The sequence below is a fragment of the Geotrypetes seraphini genome, chromosome 8, assembly GCF_902459505.1.
Source record: "Geotrypetes seraphini chromosome 8, aGeoSer1.1, whole genome shotgun sequence".
In the NCBI taxonomy this organism is placed as follows: Eukaryota; Metazoa; Chordata; class Amphibia; order Gymnophiona; family Dermophiidae; genus Geotrypetes; species Geotrypetes seraphini.
The window spans coordinates 155,021,126-155,047,297 of record NC_047091.1 but is presented as its reverse complement, the minus strand read 5'-3'; the positions used below and the strand labels follow the sequence as shown (position 1 = coordinate 155,047,297).

General features: G+C 44.0%; 1 protein-coding gene across 3 annotated transcripts in view; it reads left to right on the top strand.

Annotated features, from left to right (window-relative positions):
* The window catches only part of KNTC1 (kinetochore associated 1), a 262,047-nt gene that overhangs the window by 80,118 nt on the left and 155,757 nt on the right, over nt 1–26,172 (top strand). For all 3 annotated transcript variants that reach the window (XM_033954527.1, XM_033954525.1, XM_033954526.1), the window contains 3 exons: nt 7,087–7,230; nt 14,224–14,280; nt 15,176–15,277. In XM_033954527.1, coding sequence (XP_033810418.1) covers nt 7,087–7,230; nt 14,224–14,280; nt 15,176–15,277 — 303 coding nt within the window. The remainder of the gene's footprint in view (nt 1–7,086; nt 7,231–14,223; nt 14,281–15,175; nt 15,278–26,172) is intronic.

The window sequence follows — 26,172 nt, the reverse complement described above, 5'->3', positions numbered from 1 at the left end:
CAAAGTTGGTAATGGTGACACACCACACATTGAAGGCTTGCCTGATGACATTATTGAAATTCCTTCCAAAATTTTAACCACGGAAAATATGATCAAAGACTTTTTTGGAGAAAAAATTACTATTACAGATATTCCAAAATTAACTAAGAAATCTATACTTTGTGCAAAAAACTCTGATGTAAACTCCATAAATGAAGAGGTACTTAACATTTTGGAAGGACAAACTGTAACATATCTCAGCTCCACCTCAATTGATGACTCCACTCAGGAAGACATACAAAATTATCCCATAGAGTTCCTTAATGAACTAACTCCAACAGGTATGCCAAAACATAAACTCAACCTTAAAAAAGGAGCAATCATTATGTTGCTGAGAAATCTAAATACTAAAAGAGGATTGTGCAATGGTACCCGCCTCATCATTAATGACTTAAAAAACAACCTCATCATTGCTCAAGTAATAACCGGTTCAGCAGAAGGAGAATTAGTTTTTATTCCACGTATTGATTTGGCTCCAACATCCACTGATTTGCCCTTTACATTACGAAGACGACAATTTCCAGTCACATTAGCCTTCGCCATGACAATCAATAAATCTCAAGGCCAAACTTTAGAAAAAGTGGGCATTTACTTACAAGAACCAGTATTCAGCCATGGCCATTTATATGTAGCTTTTTCTAGAGTTAGAAGTTTTTCAGACATTATGATGACAATAGTAGATGGCCCTAACCAAGGAAAACTATTACCTAACTCAAACAGAATTTTCACAAGAAATATTGTTTATAAGGACATTTTATAGATATACACAATTTAAAAAAAAAAAAATCTTACAATTCTCTTAATAATAACAATACCAATAAAACCCTTACATACACATGCACACTTTTAACATCCATTCCTGCACATGCACAATATACTATTACCACCAAAAATATAAACATCTAAGCACCAAACATTACTTTACATTCTTTAATTTCTCAGGGTTTATTATGTTGCCTGGGAAGTACCGGTATGTCTGTTATATTCAGTTGACTGAGTTTTTACATAGTTTAAACTTTGCTCTACATGTTTGTATGCATTGTTGCTTGGGGAGGGTAGAACATTTTAAAGCTATCATGTTAAGTTTTCTGCAAATTTTATAAAATATTAAGATTCCACATCTATTCTAGCACCCGTTAATTTAACGGGCTTAAACACTAGTAATATATATAAAAGCCATTTGCCTGTTCCTAGATAGTAGATAGAAAGACTTGATTTGATGATTTATTTTAAAATACTGGCGATCAGCAATAATGTGGACTAGGATATGGTTGATTAGTTTCCTTATATATTTTGTTGTTCCTTGTAGGGAATTTACATTTGCATTTTTTGTGTTCATTCATGAATGTTTGTTACTTAGGTATTGTAATGAATAATCCAATAAATAAAGATTTTTTTTTAAAAACCCTTTTAAGTTGTGGTAAGCACACATTAACATTTAATCAATAACCACAGTTTTGTAAGAGGACCCCAAAATGACTTAGTGCAGCTTCACTGTTTTAAATCAGTCTTTTCTCAGTCTCCAGCAGGTGTAGGTGGTAAGCATGAGCTGCAGTTTTTGTTTTGGTTAGTGGCCTTCTCTTCTCCATTTTTGCTGTCGAACAGAGCTTCGGGGACCCTCTTGGGGATCCTACCGACCATGGGAGTGCCTCACTTGAAAGGGTCGAGACCCTCCCCCTGTATCCCCCACCTACCAATTTTTATTTCTTTAGAGGAGCCGCACCTGTACGCCTGGCCACCCTTTAGGCACAGACTACAGTTTAGAGAGCTGGTGGAGTCTGCTTTATTAGTCTTTGCAGCTGTGAGATTTGAAAATAATAATAATAATTTAAAAAAGCATTAAACAGATGAGAAAAAAAAGGGCCTGAGGCAGTCGTTTTTAGCCGACAATTTTGTGCATAGATCTCCCGCGCATACGTTATGAGCACTTTTAAAAAGCAGAAGAAGTGTGTTTTATGTTTGTGCCGAGCGGTTCATATGGCCAGTGTGTGCGTGAGATGTTCCAGCAGCTTCAAGGGGGAACTAGCGTCGGTTTTGGGTGCCGGCATGCAGGGTTCCCCTTCGCAAGTGCACCTCTCGTTGGCGATGAGCGCTGGGGAAGCCCGTGTTTCCCCTGCCACCAACACTAGGGTTTCCCCAACCGTTGACAGTCAGGGAGCTCAGGCTTTGACCACTGAGGGTGTTGGAGATTCCCTTTCTGCTGCTGCTGCTTGTGGTTCTGATTTAGCGGCGGGGTCTAGTCAGGCCTCATTGCCACTTCTGTACTCAGGAGATGGTTTGTTAGTGGGCCTTCCTTCGGTTTTGGCAGGATGCACTGCCATTTTGCCCGTGGCCTCAGGTGACCTTCCTCTTGTTTTAGAAATACAGGAACAGTTCCTATCTGTTTCTTCTGCACCTTCACTGAGTTCTGTGAGGCCACTGGGAGGTTTTTTTTGCCCTGATTTTTGTTTTATCCATGTACAAGGTTTATTTACAGGTGGCTGAGTGTCATGCTTCAGTCCTGGGGGTCTTGCAGCCTTCTGGGGGGTCTTTGCCTTCCAAGGCTGCTCCCATTCAATCTCTGGCAACGGCTGCCTCCATCCAGTCTCCCCAGTCATCGTCCAAGGGGCCGCGGGTGTCTTGGGATGAGGACTTTTTTTTGGGGGGGGGGGGCTGAACCGGATTCGCCGGATGAGGATTTAGCCTTTGGGGTGGACCTTCAAGAACTGCTAGGGGGGATGGAAGATTTGGATGAAGGATTCTTGGAGACGCTAGTTGGTGAGGCTGCATCGGTTGCATGCATTTTTCACTGGGAGGAGCTGCAGGAGCTTATTCTCCAGGTATCTTCAATTTTGCGCTTTGAAGAAGAAGCTAAGGACCTCCCTTCAAGTTGTGGGTCCTCTGCTTCAGGGGATTCATTCAGTATCCCACTCTTTCCCTATGCATCAGGATATTTGAGGTGTGGTGCATGCCCAGTGGAAGACACCTGACATGCCTCTTTGCTTGGCGAGGTCCATGGCCAGACTTTATCCCATTCCTGATGGGGATTGGGATACCTTTAAGCCTCCTGTGGTAGACGCATTGGTCTTGGCTATCGCACGTCATCATAGGGTGCCAGTTGAGAGCGGTTTGACGATTTGTAGTCGTCTGAGCAGGTCCTTGACCAGGAGTTGGCTAACTAGTCCTTAATGGATCAGGTGGTGATAAAGATTGAGTTTGGCTATTCTTATCTCTCTGATATCATGTATGATCTGTTGAGAGCTTTGGTCAAGTCCATGGCCCTAGGAGTAGCTTCTCGCCATACCCTGTGACTTCAGAGTTGGTCGGTGGATGCAGCCTCTAAGTCTAAGCTCAGTAAATTTCCTTTTTGGGTTCTTTCTTCTTTGGGGAGGAATTGGATAAACTCGTTTAGGCCTTGAGTGATTCAAAGGTGCCTCGGCTTCTGGAGGACCGCCCTCACCAAGCACCATGGGGGGGGCGCCGCCCATGGGCATTTGTGGGACTTTCATAGGTACTACCATAGCCGGGGCTCAGCTCCTTTTTCTCCTTTTTCATGCAATCCTTTTGGGGAGCCCGCCACGGTGGGACTCCACCGATGGCTCCTCCTCCTCCTGTCCAGCCCAATAATTCACTGCAAGTCCTTCCCCCAGTTCTAGTGGGACCCCGGATGCAGGAGTTTTACCAGGGGTGGACTGAGATCACAATGGATCAGTGGGACGGCTATGCTCTAGCATTTTCCTGGCCTTTACCAGATCATTTCCTCTCTCCTCCTTTTCAGGCAATTTGGAAGAAGCGGGCATTTCGTCAAATGCTGTTCAGGTTGTTAGACCTCAAAGTGGTGGTCCCATTGCCTCATCAGGAGATTCGCACTGGCAGGTATTCCATTTACTTCATAGTGCCCAAGAAAGAGGAGTCTTTTCGGCCCATTTTGGATCTGAAAGGTGTCAACAGGGATCTCCAGGTTCTGTCTTTTTGTATGGAAACCCTGACATCTGTAATTCTTGCTGTCCAGCATGGGAAATTTCTGACTTCTCTTGACTTAACGGAGGACTATCTGCATGTTCCAATTCAGGCAATTCCTTTGCTTTGCGATTTTGTGAAAGCAGTATCAATTTTGTGGGCTTCCCTTTGGTTTGGCCACGGCTCCGCAGATTTTCAAATTATGGTCATGGTGGCGGCAGCCTTGCGCAAGGAGGGCATTCTGGTTCATCCCTATCGGGACAACTGGGTGGTTAACCTGTCCAAAAGCCGATTGACTCTGTCTCAGCGTTTGAAGTATCTCGGAGTTCTCTTTGACACAGCTCGGGCTCACATGCATCCTCTTCAGTATGCTCTTCTTTGACGGTGGTCGCCGCAGTTTCATGATCTGGACTCTCCCGTCCCTTTTCGGGTGTTAGTTCATCGCAGTTTGCGCTAGTGGCAACAATCTTCCAATCTGACTCAGGGAGTGAATTTAGATCAGCCCTTGTGGTCAGTGCTTCCTCGGGTAGGGAGCTCAATGTCTTGGTCACTCAGCTCAGGGCAGCTGGTCACCAGTGAAAGCATCCTGGTCGATCAATGTTCTGAAGACCAAAGCCATTCGGCTGGCATTGGTAGCTCCAGTCGTTGATAGAGGGCAAATCAGTGCGGGTTCTCTCGGATAATGCCATGGCATTGGCTTATGTCAATCATCGGGGGGAACCAAGAGTCATCTGGTAGTGCAGGAGGCAACTCTTCTCATGAAATGGGCAGAGGTTCATCTTCTGGACATCTCGGCTTCCCACATAGCGAGCGTGGACAATGTCCAGATGGACTTTCTCAGTCATCATATGCAGGATCCTGGCAAGTGGTGTCTTGGGCTGGAAGCCTTCGAGTTGAGTTGATTGTTCAGTCATGGGGCCGTCTGATCATGGACCTCATGGCCATGAGTGTCAAAATCAAAGTGCCAAGGTTCTTCAGTTGGTTCAGGGATTTCCAGGCTGAGGGGCTGGATGCTCTGGTGCAGGTTTGGCCAACAGATGGCCTGCTGTTTGTCTTTCCTCAGTGGCCAAGGGCCATGCCCATGGTGGGCAGAGTTCTTCTTCAGATTGCCCGGCATGCAGGCCGCATGATCCTGATAATACCGGACTGGCCCAGACGCCAATGGTACGCAACTCTGGTTCATCCCTATCGCCCGACCTTCTGACTCAGGGTCCCATTCCCATGTTCTATATAGGTCCCTTTTGTCTTATAGCTTGGGTCTTGAATGGGAATGCCTCAGTAGGAAAGGCTATTCGGATAAGGTGATTTCCACCCTTTTGGGGTCTCAGAGGCTTTCTACCTCTAGAGCTTATGTGTGCATTTGGCATCTTTTTGAGGAATGGTGTTTCACGCATGGCGTGGTTCCCCTTCGAGCATCTTTGCCTTACATCTTGGAGTTTTTGCAGGATGGCCTGGAGCAGGGCCTTGCCTGGTCCTCCCTCAGGGTTCAGATTGCGGCTTTGTCATCTTTTCATGGTCTGTTGCATGGTCAGCGTTTAGCTGATTCTTCCAATGTGATTCAATTCTTGAGAGAGACAAAATTGTTCCCAGCCGCTGGTTCGTTCTTCTGTTCCAGCCTGGAATCTCAATCTGGTGCTTTCCGTACTTGTTTGTCTTCCTTTTTCGCCTCTCAGCTCCTGCATTGTGAAAGATCTTACTCTTAAGACAGTGCTTCTGGTGGCCATTACTTTCGTGAGGCAGATCTCCAAACTGCAGACCTTTTCATGTAGGCCTGCTTTCCTGGAGTTCTCCAGGAAGTGGGTCATACTTAGGCCGGGTCCCTCCTTTCTTCCGAAGGTAGTTTTGCCTTTTCATGTTAACCAGTCCATTGCCTTTCCGGTCTTGAGTAGTCAGGAGGGTTCTTTGGAACCGAGGCAGTTGCACAAATTGGATATCCTTAGGGTCCTTCACGCTTATGTTCAACGGACATAGGAGTTCCGTAAGTCGGATCGTCTCTTTCTACTTCTCACTGGCCCTCGTAAAGGGGACGGTGCTTCTAAGGCTACGATTGCATGCTGGATCAAAAAGGCTGTCGCTTTGGCATACCTTCTTCAGAAGAAACCTGTTCGGGATTTCCTCAAAGCTCATTCCACTCAGAGTCAGGCAGCCTCTTGGCTGAGAGTTCGCTTGTGCCTCCAGTGGATATCTGTAAAGCTACAGTTTGGTCTTCTCTCCATTCCTTTGTTCGCCACTACCGTGTAGACATGCTGGTGTATCGGGACGTGGTGTTCGGTGAGCATGTTCTTGTGGTGGCCCTTCAGGGGGGTCCTACCCACGATGGGTACTGCTTTGGTACATCCCATCCATTCTGTGCCGGTCTGGAGGGATGCTAAAGATGGAGAAATTAGGTTCTTACCTGCTAATTTTCTTTCTTTTAGTCCCTCCTGACTTAGACCACGCCCTGTCTTGTGTTTCGGTGTGTTTTCACAAAGGGCGAACTGAGAGGACGTTTTAGAAGGTTCTTGTTGTAATCATTATCCAACAGTGTTTACAAGTCTTATCTGAACAATTAATTTGACTTCTTCATGTGAGAGTAGAGTTGGTATATTTTTCTTGTTCAAGTCTAGTTAGCTTTCTGCTTGGCTATTCATCAGGCTGATTGTAGATGGGACTGCACAGCCCACTTGTACTACTGCAGAGGAGTGTAATCCATCTATTCTGTACCAGTCTGAAAGGACTAAAAGAAAGAAAATTAGCAGGTAAGAACCTAATTTCTCCTCAATTGTGTCATATCTCAGCCTAATAAAAGAAACACAGTCAACACATAGTATGTTGTCTCAAAAGTTCTTCTTTTGAAATGTAAAGAAAAAAAGATTTTAAAAAACATATATCTGGTCCATATCTTTCCTGAAATATGCAGGTTTTCAAAACTTTCCTAAAATGCAAATATTTAGAAATACTTCTTGTAGTTCTAAATATATCTAGTCCTGTGATGTCAAAATATAGAAGATATGAGTTTTCTTTAAAATATGACATTTCACTTCATACAGTTTATCAGCTGTTCCAATTTATATGACTAGGTTTAGATAATTTTCTAATGTTGTACAATGTGTTTTCTATTGTTTCTAGGCAGAATTTGAAAGAAGATTTGATCAAAAAATGTTGGACAGTCTACTTAACACAATTCCTGCAAACATTTCTTCAAAAGAATTGTGCCTGTGGTTTAAAGATGTCCTTATTCCATTTGTAAAAAGGACTTTGCCTAAGGGACAGGTAAAATTACTGAAATGTTCATAAGCAAGGAATGTTTCCATTGTGCTGAGCAAATAGTAAGTTTGATTTTATTTGAGAAGCTTCTAAAGATGCCTATTTTATAAAGGCCATTAAAATGCCTAAGTTAACATATTTTTCGTTCCATAAGACGCACCCTAGATTTAGAGGAGGAAAACAAGAAAAAAAACATTCTGAACCAAATTCTCCCTGCCAGGTTCTGCACCCAACCCCACACTCCTTGCCAGGTTCTGTACCCTGTCACCTTCTGGTGGCTTAGTGGTAGGCCGGGGCAGGGACAGGGCACAGATGTCAAAGCAGATGACTTTTTAAAATATGCAATGCCACCTCAGTAACAACTATAGAAAAATAGACAAATATAGTGCAAAATATAGACAGCAGATATAAATTCTCAAAACTGACACATTTTGATCACTAAATTGATTTCTTTCTTTCTTTCCTCCCTCAGGCAATTGTCCCTTCCTCCCTCCCTCTTTCCTATGTCCCCCCCCCCCCCTCAATGCCTTCCAGTATTTTTCCTCTTCCTCTCCTGTTGTCTGGTGATTTTTTTTTCTTTCTTTCTTTACTTTTAGAGTGTACATCGCCTAGATATTTCGATAGGCGATTCATAAAATGCTAATAAACTTGAAACTTCCTCAGGCACAATTGTCCCTTCCTCCCTCCCTCCTATGTTCCCTTCACTGCCTTCCAGCCACTGTCCTCTTATGCCCTCCCCCCAAGCCTGCTCGCCCGATTTAATTACCTCCCACTGCTGCCACTGTGAGGACACGTTGATGAAGCAGCAGCGGTGGGGGGGGGGAGACTCCTGGCTCAGCAGTGCAGTACCGGAATGGAAGGAATTGCTGGGAAGTGCCAGGCGGGTGCAGCGATTACATGCCGCCAGCCCAGAAGCCTTTCCCCCGATGTCAATTCTGACAGAGAGAAGGTCTGGGCCAGCCAATGGCTGGCGTGGACCTTCTCACCGACGTCGGAATTTATATTGGGGGTAAAGCTTCTGGGCCGGTGGCGTGCAATCGCTGCACCTGCCTGGCCTTTCCCTTCCCTTACTTTCGGCAGCAGCGAGCGACAGCAGCGGCGGGCGAGGGGCGGTTTAAATAAGGTAACGGGGGGGAAAATTGAGGTATTTGCTCCATGGGGCGCACCCTTTTTTCTACCCACTTTTTAGGGGGAAAAAGTGCATCTTATGGAGCGAAAAATATGGTACTTCCTCTAATTCTAAACATAAGAACATAAGAATAGCCATTCTGGGTCAGACCAATGGTCCATCTAGCCCAGTATCCTGTCTTCATGGAGGCCAAGCCAAGTGACAAGTACCTGGCAAAAACCCAAACAATAGCAGCATATAAAAATATGGACTATCATACACACGAAATAGCCTCCTTATTAATTTTCAGAGAGAGGTTCACAGTATAATCATAGGTCCACCTTTTATAGATTCTATTTTATTTTACAAAAATCATTTGTGATAATCCCAATCAAATAACTTCTGTTCAGTAAAAAGCAACTTTTTTTTTGCAATTAATGAAAAGTTATATGCCTCTTTATAGTTCTTTAAACAGAGACATCCAATGCCACCTACACGATCATGTTTGGTTTTTAGCTTTTGTCTCGTCTCAACATCAGGGTTCATTATTTAACTCAGGTCTAACTCATTCAACTTTGTCAGAGTGTGAAGCAATTAGGTGCATAGTCAGTGTTCTCATCAATCCTTCCTGTCTTAGGTAAAGGACAACTGAATGCGTGGATAGTGTTGATATGAGCACTTTGGATTCTTAGATCATGGAATGATTTTCCAAAACCTGCTCAGCAGAGATGATGTCCATCTATTGAAGAAGAGACAAAGTATCTTTAGTGACAGATTGGTTAATGTACTGAAGTGGGCTTTAAACTAAATTTACTGGGGATGGGTGTAAAATACCCCAAGGTAATTACCGTATTTTCGCGGATATAACGCGCGCGTTATACGCGTTTTTACGTACCGCGCATACCCCTCGCGCGTTATATGCGTGAGCGCGGTATACAAAAGTTTTTAAACATAGTTCCCACCCCGCCCGACGCCCGATTCACCCCCCCAACTACACAAAGGTACGGGGAAGGCGGGTGGGGGTGTCGTGGGGGTCGGCCAGGGGGGTCGCGGGTCGGCTGGGGGACGGGCGGAGGTTCTTGGGGGGGGCGGTCGTTGGGGGGAGGGGGTTTGCGTCGAGGGCAGGAGGGCCTGGGATCCCTCCTGCCCGTAATGTAGTGCGGGGTGGGGTTAGGGGGTCGCTGTGGCCAGGAGGGTTTGGGCTCCCTCCTGGCCCGATATTGTTGGGGAGTCGGCGGTCCTTCGGGGTGGGGGTGCGAGTGGTCCTGCTGGGGGGGGGATGTATCGGACGTCGGGGGGGGGCATCAGGCTTTCAGGATGGGGACAGACCTTCAAGGGGGGACAGGACTTCAAGGGGGGACAGTGCACGGAAAGTCAGGGGGGGTGAACGGAGAGTCGGGACAGCGCACGGAAAGTCAGGGCAGTGCACGGAAGTCAGGGGGGGTGAACGGAGAGTCGGGACAGCGCACGGAAAGTCAGGGCGGGCGAAAGGAGCGTCGGGCATCATGCGCGGTATACCCGTGAGCGCGGTATACAAAAGTTTTTGTACATATCATCGTGATTTCTGCGCGCTATACCCGTGTGCGCGTTTTACACGGGTGCGCGTTATATCCGCGAAAATACGGTAATAACTTTCATGAATATAAGGCATCAAATATAGTTATTAAAATTAGACAAAAAGGGGATGGTTGGAAAGCTTTGTACACCAATGCGAATAATATGAGAAACAAAATTCCAGATCTAGAGTTTCTGCAGCTCCTTTGTCTCATCTTTTCAATGCTTCCTTAGAGTTTGGTGTGGTCCTGGAGAACTGAAGAACGGAAGTAAGGAGGAAGTTGGGAATTACAGGTCAGTTAGTCTGACCTCAGTAGTGAGTAAACTAATGGAAATGCTTCTTAAACAGAGGATAGTGAGATTTCTAGAATCAAATGAACATTCAATAACCAAAAAATAGGTTTCTGAACCACAACTTAAAAGTTATGTCATTGTTGAGAGGAAAAGGTCTCAGAAATCCTGCTCCCATTTATTTATTTATTGAGTAAAAAATCAAAAAATATGAATGTCTTAAATGAATGAGGGAGAGGTTTTTGGTCAATGAACGAGAATCCTTCCTGCAGTTATCTCAATGTTCATTCATTGTACAGAGCAGGATTTTTTGGTTATTGAATATACATTCTAAGAGGTTTCTTTCTTTTCATATTACTTTAGAATCAAATGAACTTCATGACCCGAGGCAGCATGGTTTTATAAGAGGCAGGTCTTGTCAGATGAATCTGATTGATTGCTTTGATTGGATGACCAAACACTTGGACATGGGAGGGGTGCTAGATATAGTATACTTGGAATTTAGCAAAGTTTTTGACATGGTGCCACAAGGGCCATTAATAAACTGAGTGCGTTCGGTATGGTCCCCAAACTGGATTAAAAGCTGGTTAAGTGGAAGGGGACAAAGGATAGTGGTAAATAGAGTTTGCTTGGAAGAAAAGGATGTTGTTAGTGGAGTGCCGCAGGGATCTGTCCTTAGGCTGGCTCTCTTTAACATCTTTGTGAGTGATATTGCGGAAGGACCGTCTGGCAAAATTTGTCTTTTGCAGATGATATCAAACTCTGTAATAGGGTAGACACCCTGGGCGGTGTGGATGACATGAAGTGGGATCTGGCAAAACTTGAAGAATGGTCTGGTAACTGGCAATTAAGATTTAATGCTAAATAATGCATTCCCTTGGGCTGCAAATATCCAAATATCCAAAAGAACGGTTTAGTATAGGAGGCGAAGTATGAGTACTGCTGTGTACAGAAGAAGAGCGGGACTTAGGGGTGATTGTCTCTGATGATCTAAGGGTTGCAAAACAGGTAGAAAAGATGATGGTCAAAGCCAGGAAGATGCTTGGGGCTAGGAAATAAGAACATAAGAATTTCCGCTGCTGGGTCAGACCAGTGGTCCATCGTGCCCAGCAGTCCGCTCCCGCGGTGGTCTCTAGGTAAAAGACCAGTGCCCTAACTGAGACCAGCCCTATCTGCGTACATTCCGGTTCAGAAGGAACTTGTCTAACTTTGTCTTGAATCCCTGGAGGGTGTTTTCCCCTATAACAGCCTCCAGAAGAGCGTTCCAGTTTTCCACCACTCTCCGGGTGAAGAAGAACTTCCTTACGTTTGTACGGAATCTATCCCCTTTTAACTTCAGAGAGTGCCCTCTTGTTCTCCCTACCTTGGAGAGAGTGAACAATCTTCTTTATCTACTAAGTCTATTCCCTTCATTATCTTGAATGTTTCGAACATGTCCCTTCTCAGTCTCCTCTTTTCAAGGGAGAAGAGGCCCAGTTTCTCTAATTTCTCGCTGTACAGTAACTCCTCCAGCCCCTTAACCATTTTAGTTGCTCTGGACCCCTTTGAGTAGTACCTTGTCCTTCTCCTATAAGCTCTGCCTTAACCACACAAACCTTGAACACTTGTGATTTTAAAATATTTGAGGCTTCTGCAGATGAGGATGGAGCTTGCAGGAATGGGGCAGGGACAGGAAAAGAACTCGCAGGGATTGGACAGGAAAATCAGTTCCCGCAAGGACAGAGAAAAATTTGTCCCCATGCCATTCTCTACTTGGGCTCATTAAATCTATGGCCACAAAAATTAGGTTGGTATAATCCAGACAGATAATAATCAATATGTATGTCAAAGAATATGTCCAGATTGTATTGATTTTAAACCTGACGCCTCAGCCCCACCACTCCACCGCAATGTTAAATTCAAAAAGCGGGAGATTTACTGTGGGAGCCTCATCATTGGCTGTCGGGTTTGTATCATTAATTTATTTATTTTGTATTTTTAATAAGTTTTTAGTAGTTTTTTATATATTTTTCAGTCGTTAGACTTAGACTTTAAGAAGTTTTAAGAAATAAATATTCTATTTATGAGTATCATAATTCTAAAAGTACTTGATACTTATCTCAGCGTTAAACCCAGGGAGTCAGACCCGACATGTTTCACAGCATTGTGTTTTATCAAGGGTCTCCCGAGGGCGCCGCTGCCATCCGACTCCACTACAAATACAAAAATACAAAATAAATAAATACAAAAATACAAAATACAAAAATACAAAATAAATAAATTAATGATACAAACCCGACAGCCAATGATGAGGCTCCCACAGTAAATCTCCCGCTTTTTGAATTTAACATTGCGGTGGAGTGGTGGGGCTGAGGCGTCAGGTTTAAAAGCAATACAATCTGGACATATTCTTTGACATACATTCTCTACTTGGGGGCATGTGCCTGTCGCATATATGTAGACTGAATGATGGTCACGTTCATGTGCTTACTGGAATATAGATAATGTGTGATTGTCATGTCTGTCTATTTTATGGAGTTTTAGGACTCTTTTGATACTGGAAACCACCTAAACTTAAGGCGGTATAGAAATGTATTAAATAAATAAAGAGAGGAATAGCCAGTAAGAAAAGGGAGGTGATAATGCCATTGTATAAGTCTCTGGTGAGGCCCCATTTGGAATACTGTGTATAGTTTTGGAGACTTCACCTTCAAAAGATATAAATAGGATGGAGTCGGTCCAGAGGGCTAATACAAAATTGATTAGTGGTCTTTATCATAAATTGTATGGGGAGAGACTTAGGGGTCCTTTTACAAAGGCGCAGTAGCGGTATAACATGCGGAATACCGCGCTTTAAACCACCTGCCGTGCTAGTACCTAAACGCCTCCATTGACGAGGCGTTAGGATTTTAGGCTGCCGCGGGGGTTAGCGCGAGATGAAATGTCCAACGCGCTAACCCCTGTAGCGCGCCTTGATAAAAGGAGCCTTTGGAGACCTTAATATGTATATTCTGGAAGAAAGATGGGAGAGAGGCATTTAAATATCTCTGTGGTGTTGATGTACAGAAGGGGAGTCTTTTTCAAAGGAAGGAAAGCTCTGGAAGGAGAGGACATAGAATGAAGTTAAGAAGTGATAGACTCAGGAATAATCTATGGAAATACTTCTTTACAGAAAGAATGGTAGATTCATTGGAATAGTCTCCCAGTAGAGGTAGTGGAGACAAAGACTGTATCTGAATTTAAGATAGAGCAGGACAATCATGTGGGATTTCTTAAGGAGAAGAGGAGATAGTGGGCAGACTGGATGGGCCATTCAGCTTTTATCTGCTGTCATGTTTCTATGTTTCTAGCTTAGATATTTGGGTTGTTTTTTTATATTGCGTACACCTTCATGAACACCATATATTGAGTCACCCTGTGTACTTTGTGTCTGTCATAATTTAGATTGTGAGCTCTTTAAAGCAGGGACCGCCTCTTGCATGTTTAATATCCTGTGCTGCGTGCATCTGGTAGCACTATAGAAATAATAAATAGCAGTAGTAGTAATTACTCTCTTAAGGAACAAATTTGACATTGATTTTCATGGAAAACATCTTTCGAAAATTCTCTCCCCTTCCTTCATGAATGTAATTCACCTTGAGCTACCGAAAAGGCATGAGCTAAATGGAGGGAGGAGAGAGAGACACCAGAGCTGAGGATAGAGTATAGTACCAAAAAAATTGAAATATTTATGCATATTTTACTCTGTATACTTTACAACTGCCACTTAACAAAATAAAAAAATAAAAAATCTTTCAATAGTGCATTTTCAAAGGAGAACTCCACAGGAAATATCTTTTTGAAAATTGGCCTGCAAGCATGAAAATTGCCTTCTCCCTTATTCTGCCTAGCAGTTTGGCTCAGTAATCTGAGAATGTCAAAGCAGCTTATTTTGCCAGATTCTAAGACTGTTTGAATTCTTTTATATGTAATTTTCTTTTAGAGTTTTACTTTTTCTTCATATCTGATTTCTTGCATGCTTTGTCAGGCTGCGTAAGATGTGAAATTATGAATATTTTTTATTTCAGAAAGTTATTGCAAAATGGCTGGAGCACAGAGCTCGAAGTCTTGAATTGACTGATAAGGTAATTTTATTTCTGAAAAATTATTAAAATCAAATGTCCTTTCTTTGAGTCCAACCAGACTAGCCTAAATAATAAGGGTAATGTTAATCATCCAGTAGATGGAGACAGACTAAAGAGCTTTGAGTCCTCTCCTACAATAGGTTCTGTACAGCCACAGGTACTCGGTGTTTCTTTAACAAAGCAATGTTGACCAATCCTTCTTAGAATGAATCTAAGATCTCAGAGGAGAGGATGAAAAAATACACATTGTTCCTTTTTTTCTGGCCTGAACATCCAACCTATAAAAATAAAAAATAAATGCAAAGAAGACCAAGTCGTACAAACCTCTACCTAAGAAGTCACCATTTCCCTGGTCAAGTGAACTTTAAACTTGTGAAGGGTTTCTTGACCTTTAAGGAGGTCTGCTTTCAACACTCTCACACCTTCATGTCTTACAACCAAGCTTTGTAATAGTCTAAACAGCTGCAAAAACTAGCAAGGCTGCTTTCTGAACACCTGGCCTCCTAGGTCCCATGATCTTCCTGGATGGTACTTGGTCACCTCCAACTTTTTACCATTGGCTCTAGGTTTTTGGAGAATTGTAGTGGTTGATTGCTAACATAAGAATTGCTATACTGGAACAGACCCAGTATCCTGTTTCCAACAGTGGCCATCCCAGGTCCCAAGTACCTAGCTAGATCCCAAGTAGTAAAACAGATTTTATGCTGCTTATCCTAGGAATAAGCAGTGGATTTCCCCAAGCCATCTTAATAATGACTTATGAACTCTTTTATGAAATTATCCTGAAAGCATGCTAAGTCATACTTTTATCTGTTTTTTTATTTTGTCATTGAAAAATCCTACTTTTATTTTGTGTTAATGGTATTTTCTTTGATGCTTAATATTTATAACACAGGTTAATTGGCCAGAAAATGGACTAGAGATGGCAGAAGTGTATTTTACATCTAAACATCCAAGTGACCTGGGACTGGCATCATCTTGGCTTTGGATTCCCTTGGTATGAAGTTTTGTTATGAAGTAAAGTATATTTGGGCTGATTCAGACTGCTGGGGCTAGTGTTTAACTCCCTTGCAGAGGTAAGTGATACTTGAAGGGGTTTAATTTAATTAAAAATCAGATTTGTAACCCACTTCTATCACCAGATTTGAAACAAGGGGCTAAATAAAAAAGAAGAAAAGTTTTATACATATTACAGTGAACACTGTAGGAAGCCCTAGTTACTTTTTGAACTAGATGAATATCTTGCAGGTGAAAAGAATAAAATGAGATTTTAGTAAGTGCTCACACTAGTTAATTTAGAAACACAGACTATGCCAGCAGATAAGTTTCATACTATATGCGCATCCTCTCACTCAGCATTGCTTTCATTTTGTTTATTTTATATCTATAAAATCAATAAAAATATTTTGAACTAAAAAAAAAAAAAGAATCTCTGTGCTTGTCCCATGCCTTTTTTAATTCTGACACAACTTCATTTGTCACTGAGAGGCAAAGGTGCTGTAGAGAGGCACATGACAGAGCAGTGGACCCACCAATCCAACAGAGGAATTTAATAATAAATAGCAATGTCAAATTTTGCAATAAACATGATAAAAGGATAATTTTAGGATCTATGTATTAACCTACAAAAATGTTCACAGGTTGTTTCTGCAAAATTTAACTAGGAGACACAAATGAGCTCTTGCCTCATTTATATCTATTGGCTAAATCTGGCATGAAAATTTACACGTTGCCACTGACAGGGACTTTTATGTGTTCCAGGTTGGCAACACATATGAGACGCTCATAGACCTCAGTATATATATACCTTGAAAGAAAGATGAGAGAAGATATGATTGAGTCATTTAAATATTTCTGCTGCATAGATGCATAGAAGGCAGATCTCTTTCAACTGAAAGGAAGCTCTGGAACAAGAGGGCATGCAGTGAATTTGAAGAGAGTTAGACGCAAGTAATCTAAGGAAATACTTCTTTACAGAAAGGGTGTTGGATGCATGGGGAGATGCTGATTAGAGAATGACACAGTGGCGGGCTACCCGCGGCTAGCCGCATTTAGCCGTGGGTGACCCGCCGAAACGGGGAAGAAAAAATAGTGGCCTCTGCGGAACGGGGACAAGGCCATTCACCGCCCCGTGGAGCGGTGAATGGACTTGTCCCCGCAGTGAGGCAATCAAGGATTGCGCGGTCCCCGCCATCTCCCTCCCTCCCTCCTTACCGCCAGTTGAATTTCTGCCGGTCCACGCGAAAAAAAAAAATAAAAGCCTCCTTCCTTTTCCCCTGCTCTTACCGCCATGCTCATGCTGCAGCTACTAAAGCCGACAGGAAGTCTTTCCGACGTCAATTCTGACGTCGGAGAGGACGTTCTGGGCCAGCCAATCGCTGCCTGGCTGGCCCAGAACGTCCTCTCCGACGTCAGAATTGACGTCGGAAAGACTTCCTGTCGGCTTTAGTAGCTGCAGCATGAGCATGGCGGTAAGAGCAGGGGAAAAGGAAGGAGGCTATTTTTTTTTTTTTTGAGCGGCAGGGAGGCAGCAGGCTGGCTTTGGCTAGGGAGGGAGAAAGGTAGGCAGGCAGGATTCAGGGGTGGGGGTGGGACAAAGTGTGGAAGGCAGTGAGAGGGACATAGGGAGGAGGCCTAGGGGCACTAAACATAGAAACATAGAAGATGACGGCAGAAAAGGGCTACAGCCCATCAAGTCTGCCCACTCTGCTTACCCACCCCCTGTCTATGCCCTAATGACCCAATTTCCTTATCTTGACCCTCGTAGGGATCCCACATGGGTATCCCATTTATTCTTAAAGTCTGGCACGCTGTCTGCCTCGATCACCTGCACTGGAAGCTTGTTCCAATGATCAACCACTCTCTCTGTGAAGAAATACTTTCTGGTGTCGCCATGAAATTTTCCGCCCCTGAGTTTGAGAGGGTGCCCTCTTGTGGCCGAGGGTCCCTTGAGAAAGAAAATATTATCTTCCACTTCGACACGTCCCGTGAGGTACTTAAATGTTTCGATCATGTCTCCCCTCTCCCTACGTTCCTCAAGAGTGTAGAGCTGCAATTTGTTCAGTCTCTCTTCGTACGAGAGACCCTTGAGCCCCGAGATCATCCTGGTGGCCGTCCGTTGAACCGATTCAATTCTGCGCACATCTTTACTGTAATGTGGCCTCCAGAATTGCACACAGAATTGCACACAGATGAGGCCCTGTACAACGGCATTATGACTTCAGGCTTTCGGCTGACGAAACTTCTATTGATACAACCCAATATCTGCCTTGCCTTAGATGAAGCCTTCTCCACTTGATTGGCAGTTTTCATGTCTGCACTGATGATTACTCCTAAATCTCGTTCTGCTGAAGTCCTAGTTAAAGTTTCTCCGTTCAAGAAGTACGTCCTGCATGGATTTCTGCTTTCGAGGTGCATGACCTTACATTTCTTAGCATTGAAGCCTAGCTGCCAGGTTGAGGACCAACTTTCCAATGTAAGCAGGTCCTGCGCCATATAATTCTGTAAACTGCATTCACTTACTATATTACATAGTTTGGCGTCATCGGCGAATAGTGTTATTTTACCTTGAAGCCCTTGAGTCAGATCCCCTATGAATATGTTGAAAAGGAGTGGACGCAGGACCGAGCCCTGCGGCACTCCACTGGTCACCTCCGATGTTTTAGAGAGGGTACCATTAACCACCACCCTCTGAAGTCTGCCACTCAGCCAATCATTGACCCATGCAGTTAGTGTCTCTCCTAACCCCATCGATTCCATCTTGCTTAGCAGCCTGCGGTGTGGGACACTGTCAAAAGCTTTACTGAAGTCCAGGTACACGACATGGGAAGGAGGCACTGGGGGCACTAAAGACAGAAAGGGGCACTAAAGACATGGGAAGGAGGCACTGTGGGCACTAAGGACATGGGAAGGAGGCACTGGGGGCACTAAAGACAGGAAGGGGCACTAAGGACATGGGAAGGAGGCACTGAGGCACTAAAGACATGGGAAGGAGGCACTGGGGGCACTAAAGACAGGAAGGGGCACTAAGGACATGGGAAGGAGGCACTGGGGCACTAAAGACATGGGGAGGAGGCACTGGGGGCACTAAAGACAGGAAGGGGCACTAAGGACATGGGAAGGAGGCACTGGGGCACTAAAGACATGGGGAGGAGGCACTGGGGGCACTAAAGATTGGAAGGAGGCACTAAGGACATGGGAAGGAGGCACTGGGGGCACTAAAGACAGGAAGGGGCACTAAGGACATGGGAAGGAGGCACTGGGGGCACTAAAGACATGGGAAGGAGGCACTGGGGGCACTAAAGACATGGGAAGGAGGCACCAGGGGCACTAAAGACATGGGAAGGAGGCACCGGGGGCACTAAGGACATAGGAAGGAAAGAGGGAGGGAATAGAAAGGGACAATTCTTGGGCCTGAGTGCAGAAAGAAAGAAATGAAAGAAAGGATACACAGACAGAAGGAAACGCAACCAGAGACTCATGAAATCAATCACCAGACAGCAAAGATAGGAAAAATGATTTTATTTTCAATTTAGTGATCAAAATGTGTCAGTTTTGAGAAGTTATATCTGCTGTCTATATTTTGCACTATATTTGTCTATTTTTCTATAGTTACTGAGGTGACCGAGCTTGCGGAGATGGGGCGGAAACAGGCTTTTAAAATTTTAGTCCTAGTAGTTTGCCAGTCCACAAAATAATTCTTTTATTTCTGCCGGTTCACGGGTGTAAAAAGGTTGAAAAACACTGATGTAGAGTATGCCGGCTTTCTTTTTCGCCCAGCCGAGTTGATCAATCTTCTCCTCTTTTACAACTTCCTGTTTCCGGTTGCGTCAGAGGAGAATATTGAACAAATGAGCACCCGCACGTGCGGCTGGGCGAAAAAGAAAGCCGGCATACTCTACATCTAAGGTGAGATGGAGGGAGGGAGATGGCGGAACACTGCAGTCGGTCGGGTGTTTGCTGTTTTTGTATCACTGCCTGCCTGCGCTCACGTTCCAGATTGTCCTGCATTTTTAGTGTGCACAATTGACCTGATTCGAGCTATAGGTGAATATGGGGGACACGTCACTGAAAGGGAGGACAAGTTAATTGATTTATTTTATGTTCGGTTTTTACTGCAGGGCAGAGGCACTGAAACAGATTCTCAGTGCAGTAGTAGTAGTGGCAGAACTCTCTTCTGTCTTCATGGTGTTTCGCAGTACTGAGGCTTATATGGATGCTGCGGGAACGGTGACGGGGCGGTGAATGGGATGGCAGTGGCGGTGACGGGGCGGTGAAAGGGATGGCAGTGACGGTGACGGGGCGGTGAAGGGAATGGCGGTGACGGGGGCGGTGCAGAGGATGGTGGGCCGGGGACGGTGCAGTGACGGGGACAGATTTTTTCCCCGTGTCATTCTCTAATGCTGATGACAAGGACTGTATCTGAATTCAAGAAAGCACAGGATATGCATATGGGATCTCTTAGGCCAGGGGTAGGCAATTCCGGTCCTCGAGAGCTGGAGCTAGGTCAGGTTTTCAGGATATCCACAATGAATATGTGTGAGATGGATTGCATGCACTGCCTCCTTGAGATGCAAATCTATCTCATGCATATTTATTGTGGATATCCTGAAAACCTGACCTGGCTCCGGCTCTCGAGAACTGGAATTGCCTACCCCTGTCTTAGGGGAAGGAAGAGATTGTGGGCAGACTGAATGGACCATATGACCTTTATTTGCTGTCATTTTCTATGTTTGTGTAAAAAAAGGTAGGGTTTTACAGTTGCGGTATGTCAGAATTGAAGGGCCCACTGGTCTGAATGGGAAGCTACCCAAATCCCCCTCCCCTGGGGTCAACCTCCAGTCCCTGGTGGGCATGATGCCCACTTTCTAGCCCTGACATAGGGATGCAAAGTTTTAAAAGCCCCCTCAGGACCCCAACTTACTCCAAAGGGTCTGGGGGTGATGCAGAAAGAAATAATCCCTACTTGATCCTGCACCAGCAGCTGCCTTCATCAAAATGTTATTGCTGACTCCTACTAGTACTAACGCTAGGGTCAGATTGCCAAATACTGTGAAACAACTGCTACTAAAGTTCCACACTCCTCCAATTCACAAGCATCGCAGCATTTCAAATTATCTTTCTCATCACCTCAACAAGTTCAGCAGAAGATGTTTGAGGCTACTTTTGAATACCAAGGACCTCTTATCTGGAACAAACTGTCAACATACCAAAGACAACCCACCACTTAACTTGACTTCTGGAAGATTCTAAAGACATCTCTTCTCTCTATAGCCAGCCTCCTATCCTTTCACCTCTTCCCTTGAACAACCATAAAATGTGACTTTAAAAAAATGTAACTTCAAGAACTTGATCTAACTCTTATTGTAAACTGCATAGATTTCTTGTAGAGAATTGTGGGATATAAGACACTGTATTGAATTGTATTTTTATTTTGAAATCTTTATTAACATCCCACAGTACAAAATACAATATTAACCATCCAAATGCCAGATTCAACTAGGTATTCTATAGTTCTTTAGCATGTGACCAACATTAACATAAATCATACCTGTACATCTAGTTATCCCCAAATTCCCTCCCACCCCTCCTTCCCATCTCCCTCTAAATGTCATCACTATGGTTGAGAAATTGCCATATAAACCATACACCAGTCCCATCTGAACAATTAGTCTCGAAGTCCACATTTTGCCAATTGTCATTTCTGGAATGGTTGCCAAACCTTCAGAAAGAAGACTAAATAATTATGTTGTAAGGCTGTCAGTTTTGTCATCAAGTAAATGTGGTTTAGCTTAGACAGAATGTGAGCTTCAGATAGTATTTATTCTTTTTTTTAAATTAAATTTTCTATACCGTTCTCCCAGGGAAGCTAAGAACCGTTTACATGCATTTATTCAGGTACTCAAGCAGTTTTCCCTGTCTGTCCCGGCGGGCTCACAATCTATCTAATGTACCTGGGGCAATGGGGGGATTAAGTGACTTGCCTAGGGTCACAAGGAGCAGGGTGGGTTTGAACCCACAACCACAGATTGCTGAGGCTGTAGCTTTAACCACTGCGCCACACTCTCCAAGCTGCCACTAAGGCAAGTCTTCCCACCGTTACGATATGGGTTAATAGTCTTTTTCCTTATGTCTTTAAGCCTGGTGGTCCCATGTTCAGTAAAACTCCATTCTTTTGTGTACCACTGTACCTAAGATCTCCATGGCTAACCCAAAGATCCAGTCCCAAAAGAGTTGTACTTTGGGGCATTGCCACTAGATATGATGAGATGTGCCTATACCACCACATTGTTTCTAATATGATCCATCACCAGAACCATACATTTTTTGAATACGGTTTGGGTATAATACTGTACCACCTCTACAACATCTTATACCCATTCTCCACTAAGGAACTAGAAATAGATATTTTCAATAAGGAATTAAAATTTTTCCCCTTTCTTTATTCTCATACTGACACCCAATTTCTTGTTCCCATTGTGACAGATATTTGATAACTGACTAAATCACACTATAAATCTACAGCTTACTGTAGTCTTGATCTCAGGTTTTTATGCTGAAAGCAAGGACTTCTCTGAGTTATATTGGCCACTGTAAGAGGTTACTATTTAGCCAAGTCCTAATTCTGTAATCTTGGTGTCACCAGCCAGACTCTGAATTGATTGAACAGTTTCTTTATAATGAAGCAAAATCAACTTACAATTAGATGGATTCAATGCAGTTCAAGCCCGTCACAGATTTTTACTCCACCAACACATCAGAGTTAAGCTGGGAGTGTCCATCTTGTGGAGATGACACCGTTCTCCATACTTAGAGAAAAACCTAAGCTGTGTTAGATCATTAGAAATAAAGGGTGAAAAAACTTGGTGGGAGAATAATGTTACACACAGGTTCTCATCTAGCCATGTGCTCTGCAGTATGGCCACTGCTCTCTCCCAGACTGGAGAAGAAGGAGGCGAGCTTATGCTCTGTGGAAGCAGCCTAGCTCTCTGGGAAAGGAAAGCCCTCTGGGAATTTAAGTCCACAGAGCAAACACTTAACTTGTTCTTAGACAAGAAACTGAGCAAATTACTCCATAACATGGGGCAGAACAGGTGCCCCTTGCTTTAGTGATGCTCTATATATTCCTCCTCGGTACATAACCGCTCTCATTGCTATCTTGATAGGTGCCTCTGCATTCTTAAGTTTTCTGAGGACCTTTTTTGACAGAAAATCCTTTAGTTGATGGTAATGGAAATAATCTGATGCTGGGACTCCATATTCCTCCTGCAACTATGTAAAGTCTAATATGTCCTCATCTTCAATAAATTGGCCCATCGTGTGTAATCCCAAAGACTCCCATCTCCGAAAAGTATAGTTTATTCTTCCTCCCCCAAACCATTTAGCATATCGAATAGAGGAGGATTCAAAGTAACAATGCCCTTTTAAGCAAAATGTTGCATGTTTGCTTCCATATGATGAGGACCATTTGCAAATAGGGATTTCCTCTGACTAGGAGCCAATTGAACTCTCTCTGTGATAACCAAAGTATCACCCAAAGTGCTATTGTTTCTATAATGTGTTGTTCTATATGCACCCCGCTCTATTTGATTTCTGCAACCAAAAGACTATGTAACAAAGCTGCGTTGCTTTATAATATTTTTGAAAATGTAGTACACCCATAACACCCTGTACCCTAGATATAGTCAAAGTAAATCTATTAATCCGGGGGCAGTGTTCTCCCCAGAAAAGTTTTCCAGCCAGGTGGTATGAAAAAGTAGCCGGGTGGGGCAGGACGGGGAAATTTGTTGGTGGAGAAAATTAAGGGCTCATTTTACTAAGCTACAATAGCGTTTTTAGCACATGCAGAATTGCCGCGCTACACGGCCAGAACTAACGCCAGCTCAATGCTGGCGTTAGCATCTAGCATGTGGGGCAATTCTGCGCGAGTTAAGCACGCGGTAAAACCGCTATCCCAGCTTAGTAAAAGGAGCCCAAATGTGTACTATTTGTATTAGTTAATTATTTATTAGTTATTTTCCAATGCTCAATATAACTGCCTTTCTTAAGGTTTGACACTTGTTCCATCATTTTTTATTAAATTTAAGAAGTATCCAATTCTTGAAGTGAATAATTAGATATTTGCCCTCTTTCAAATGGTATAGAGCACCGTCTCAAACTTTTTTAACTTCGGCACACTAAACGGAGCAAATGTTTTTTTGTGGCACACTAAATGCAGCAAATGTTTTTCATGGCTGGAAAAAATTTCTGGGGAGAACACTGTTGCCGTTAGTTTTCAAGGTCCAATCGCGTCAAAGAATGATGCTTATCTGGGCAGTTGTATAATAAAAAGAATGGATAAGTTAACATGAGAAGTGAAATTGTCATGAATCAGAGGGATACATACCCTGTAGGTCCTAAAAGCAGGCTTGTGGATTAGATATAAACTATGAAGGCAGTGGTGTACCTAGCACATGTGACTCCCGAGGCCCAAAATTTTTTGACACTCCCCCATCTGTATGGAAAGCATGATTTTTAGTAACAATCCAAACATCACACAAGAGTGTACCTAGGAAAAGCAGCATCTTACATATTGCAGTGAGCAGTACATCAATACACCCATTGTAAAACTAAACAAGCCAGACTAGTACAGATCAATCCTACACAATCAATCCTAACTGAAAACCATGTCTTTCGAACACAGAAAACAACTTCGCCTAGTATGGAATATGTAATCACAAACTAACCCCTCTCCCTTTTACAAAACAGTAATGTGGTTTTTAGCCATGGTGGTAACAGCTCAGACTCTCATAGAATTCTGAGCAATTACCACCATGGCCGGTGCTAAAAAAACACTCTACAGTTTTGTAAAAGGGGGGATAAAATAGAAAAACGTAGACAAAGGTTAAATTGAACCACCAAGAAGCTGGACTCTGCATACAATGCAACACCACAGAAAAAGCGATGCATCTCCCCTAAAGCAAAAAAATAAATAAATAAATAAATTTTCTACATTGTCTTCTCTGGTTTCTGCTTTCCTCATAGTCTTGTCACTCTCTTCCTTTCATCCACTGTCTACCCTCTCTCTGCCCCTTCTATATGGCATTTTCTCTCCTTGTATTCCCCTTCCATCTCTCCCTTCACCCCTATTATTCTGGCATCCATCTTCTTCCCTTCCCTCCTCCAATGGTCTGGCATCTCTCTCCTCTTCTTCCCTTCCCTCTCCTACACCCCCATGGTCTGGCATTTCACTCTCTCCTCTCCCTTCCCCCCCACTTCCATCAGCATCTGCCCACTTTCTTTCCCTCCAACCCAATTCCATCCAATATCCTTCCCCCTTATGTCTCTCTCTCCTTTCCCTGCACACCAATTCCATCAGCATCTGCCCCCTTTCTCTCCCTCCACCACCCTTCCATACCACCCTGACCTCCTTTTTCTCCCTCCACCACCCTTCTATGCTCCTCTCTCCCTCCAAACCAGCAAGGTCCCATGATGACTGCTTCTGTTGCCTCTGCCTCTGGAAGATGTAAGTGACATTGGAGGGGGTGGGCCAGCAGACGCAGGAAGTTGTGGCAAGGTTCTGCAATGAAGCTGGCACTCACATGTTAGAGCCCCGAAGCATGTGTTCGCTATGGGCTAAGGCGGGAGATAGGTCATTGAAGCTTACAATTTGCTCTTCTTGCTGCTGGGTCCTGCCTACTATCTGTTTCCGCGAAGGCAGGACCCGGCAGCATTTCTCTCAATAGGTTGATCGCGATCTTGGGCTGATCAGCCTTCCTCTCCCCGATGTCAATTCTGCTGTCGGAGAGGAAGTTCCGGCCCAGCCAGGCAGCGATTGGCTGGCCAGAACTTCCTCTCCGACGGCAGAATTGACGTCAGGGAAAGGAAGGCTGATCAGCCCAAGATCGCGATCGACCTATTGAGAGAAATGCTGCCGGGTCCTGCCTTCGCGGAAACAGATAGTAGGCAGGACCCAGCAGCAAGAAGAGCAAATTGTAAGCTTCAATGACCTGTCTCCCGCCTTAGCCCATAGCGAACGCATGCTTCGGGGCTCTAACATGTGAGTGCCAGCTTCCTTTCTCTTCCCCCCCCCCCCCCGGACATATCTTCCGGTTTCGGAGGGAAGAGAAGGGAAGCCGGCACACACACTTTAGAGCCCCGGAGCATAAGTTTGCTACGGGCTAAGGCGTGAAATCTTCAAGACAGTTTTTTGTTTTTTTTAATATGTTGAGCAGCGGCGGCAGCAGCAGAATTCACGAGCGGATGATAGCCGGCCGGTCATCTAAATTACCCGGGCGGACCGCCTGACTAAAAGGCCCTAGGGAGAACACTTCGGGGGGTTTATGTTGCCAATTGTAATGAAATGCTTTTCTATTGAGTACATTAAAAAAATGTTTTGATAAAGCAACGGGAAGGGATATAAACATATAAAGCAGTTTGGAAAATAGTAGCAGTGCCTTTTTGATTAAGGTAGCCACTGGAGCATAGGAGAGTAGATCGCTCCTGCTTCAATCCCCTGGAGTGAGTCAGGGAAAAGGAGAATGGATTAGGCCTTTATTTTTAGATAGTGGGAGATTTCAGGGAGGTGAGTCTTTGGGAAGTGAAGAGCTCTTAAAACCTTTTAGCCCTGCGTCAGGATTGGGGACATGGAGAATCAGGCTCAAAGAGCCATCACGGATTAGAGATCTCCTCCTAGGAGAGGGAATCTGGGGATCCTCCCATTCAGGCCAGTAGACTTATGTTGGCAGGCTACCATCATCCAAATACTATCTTTTTCTTTTCCCTGGTACTGTTTGAAAACTGTAAAGAATTATTTATGTTGGGGGAGGGTTAAGTTCAGCACAAAGAGGGACAGAGGACACTAAACAATACAGCGAATAAAGTACAAAGGGCCTCAGTGAACAGGGACTTATC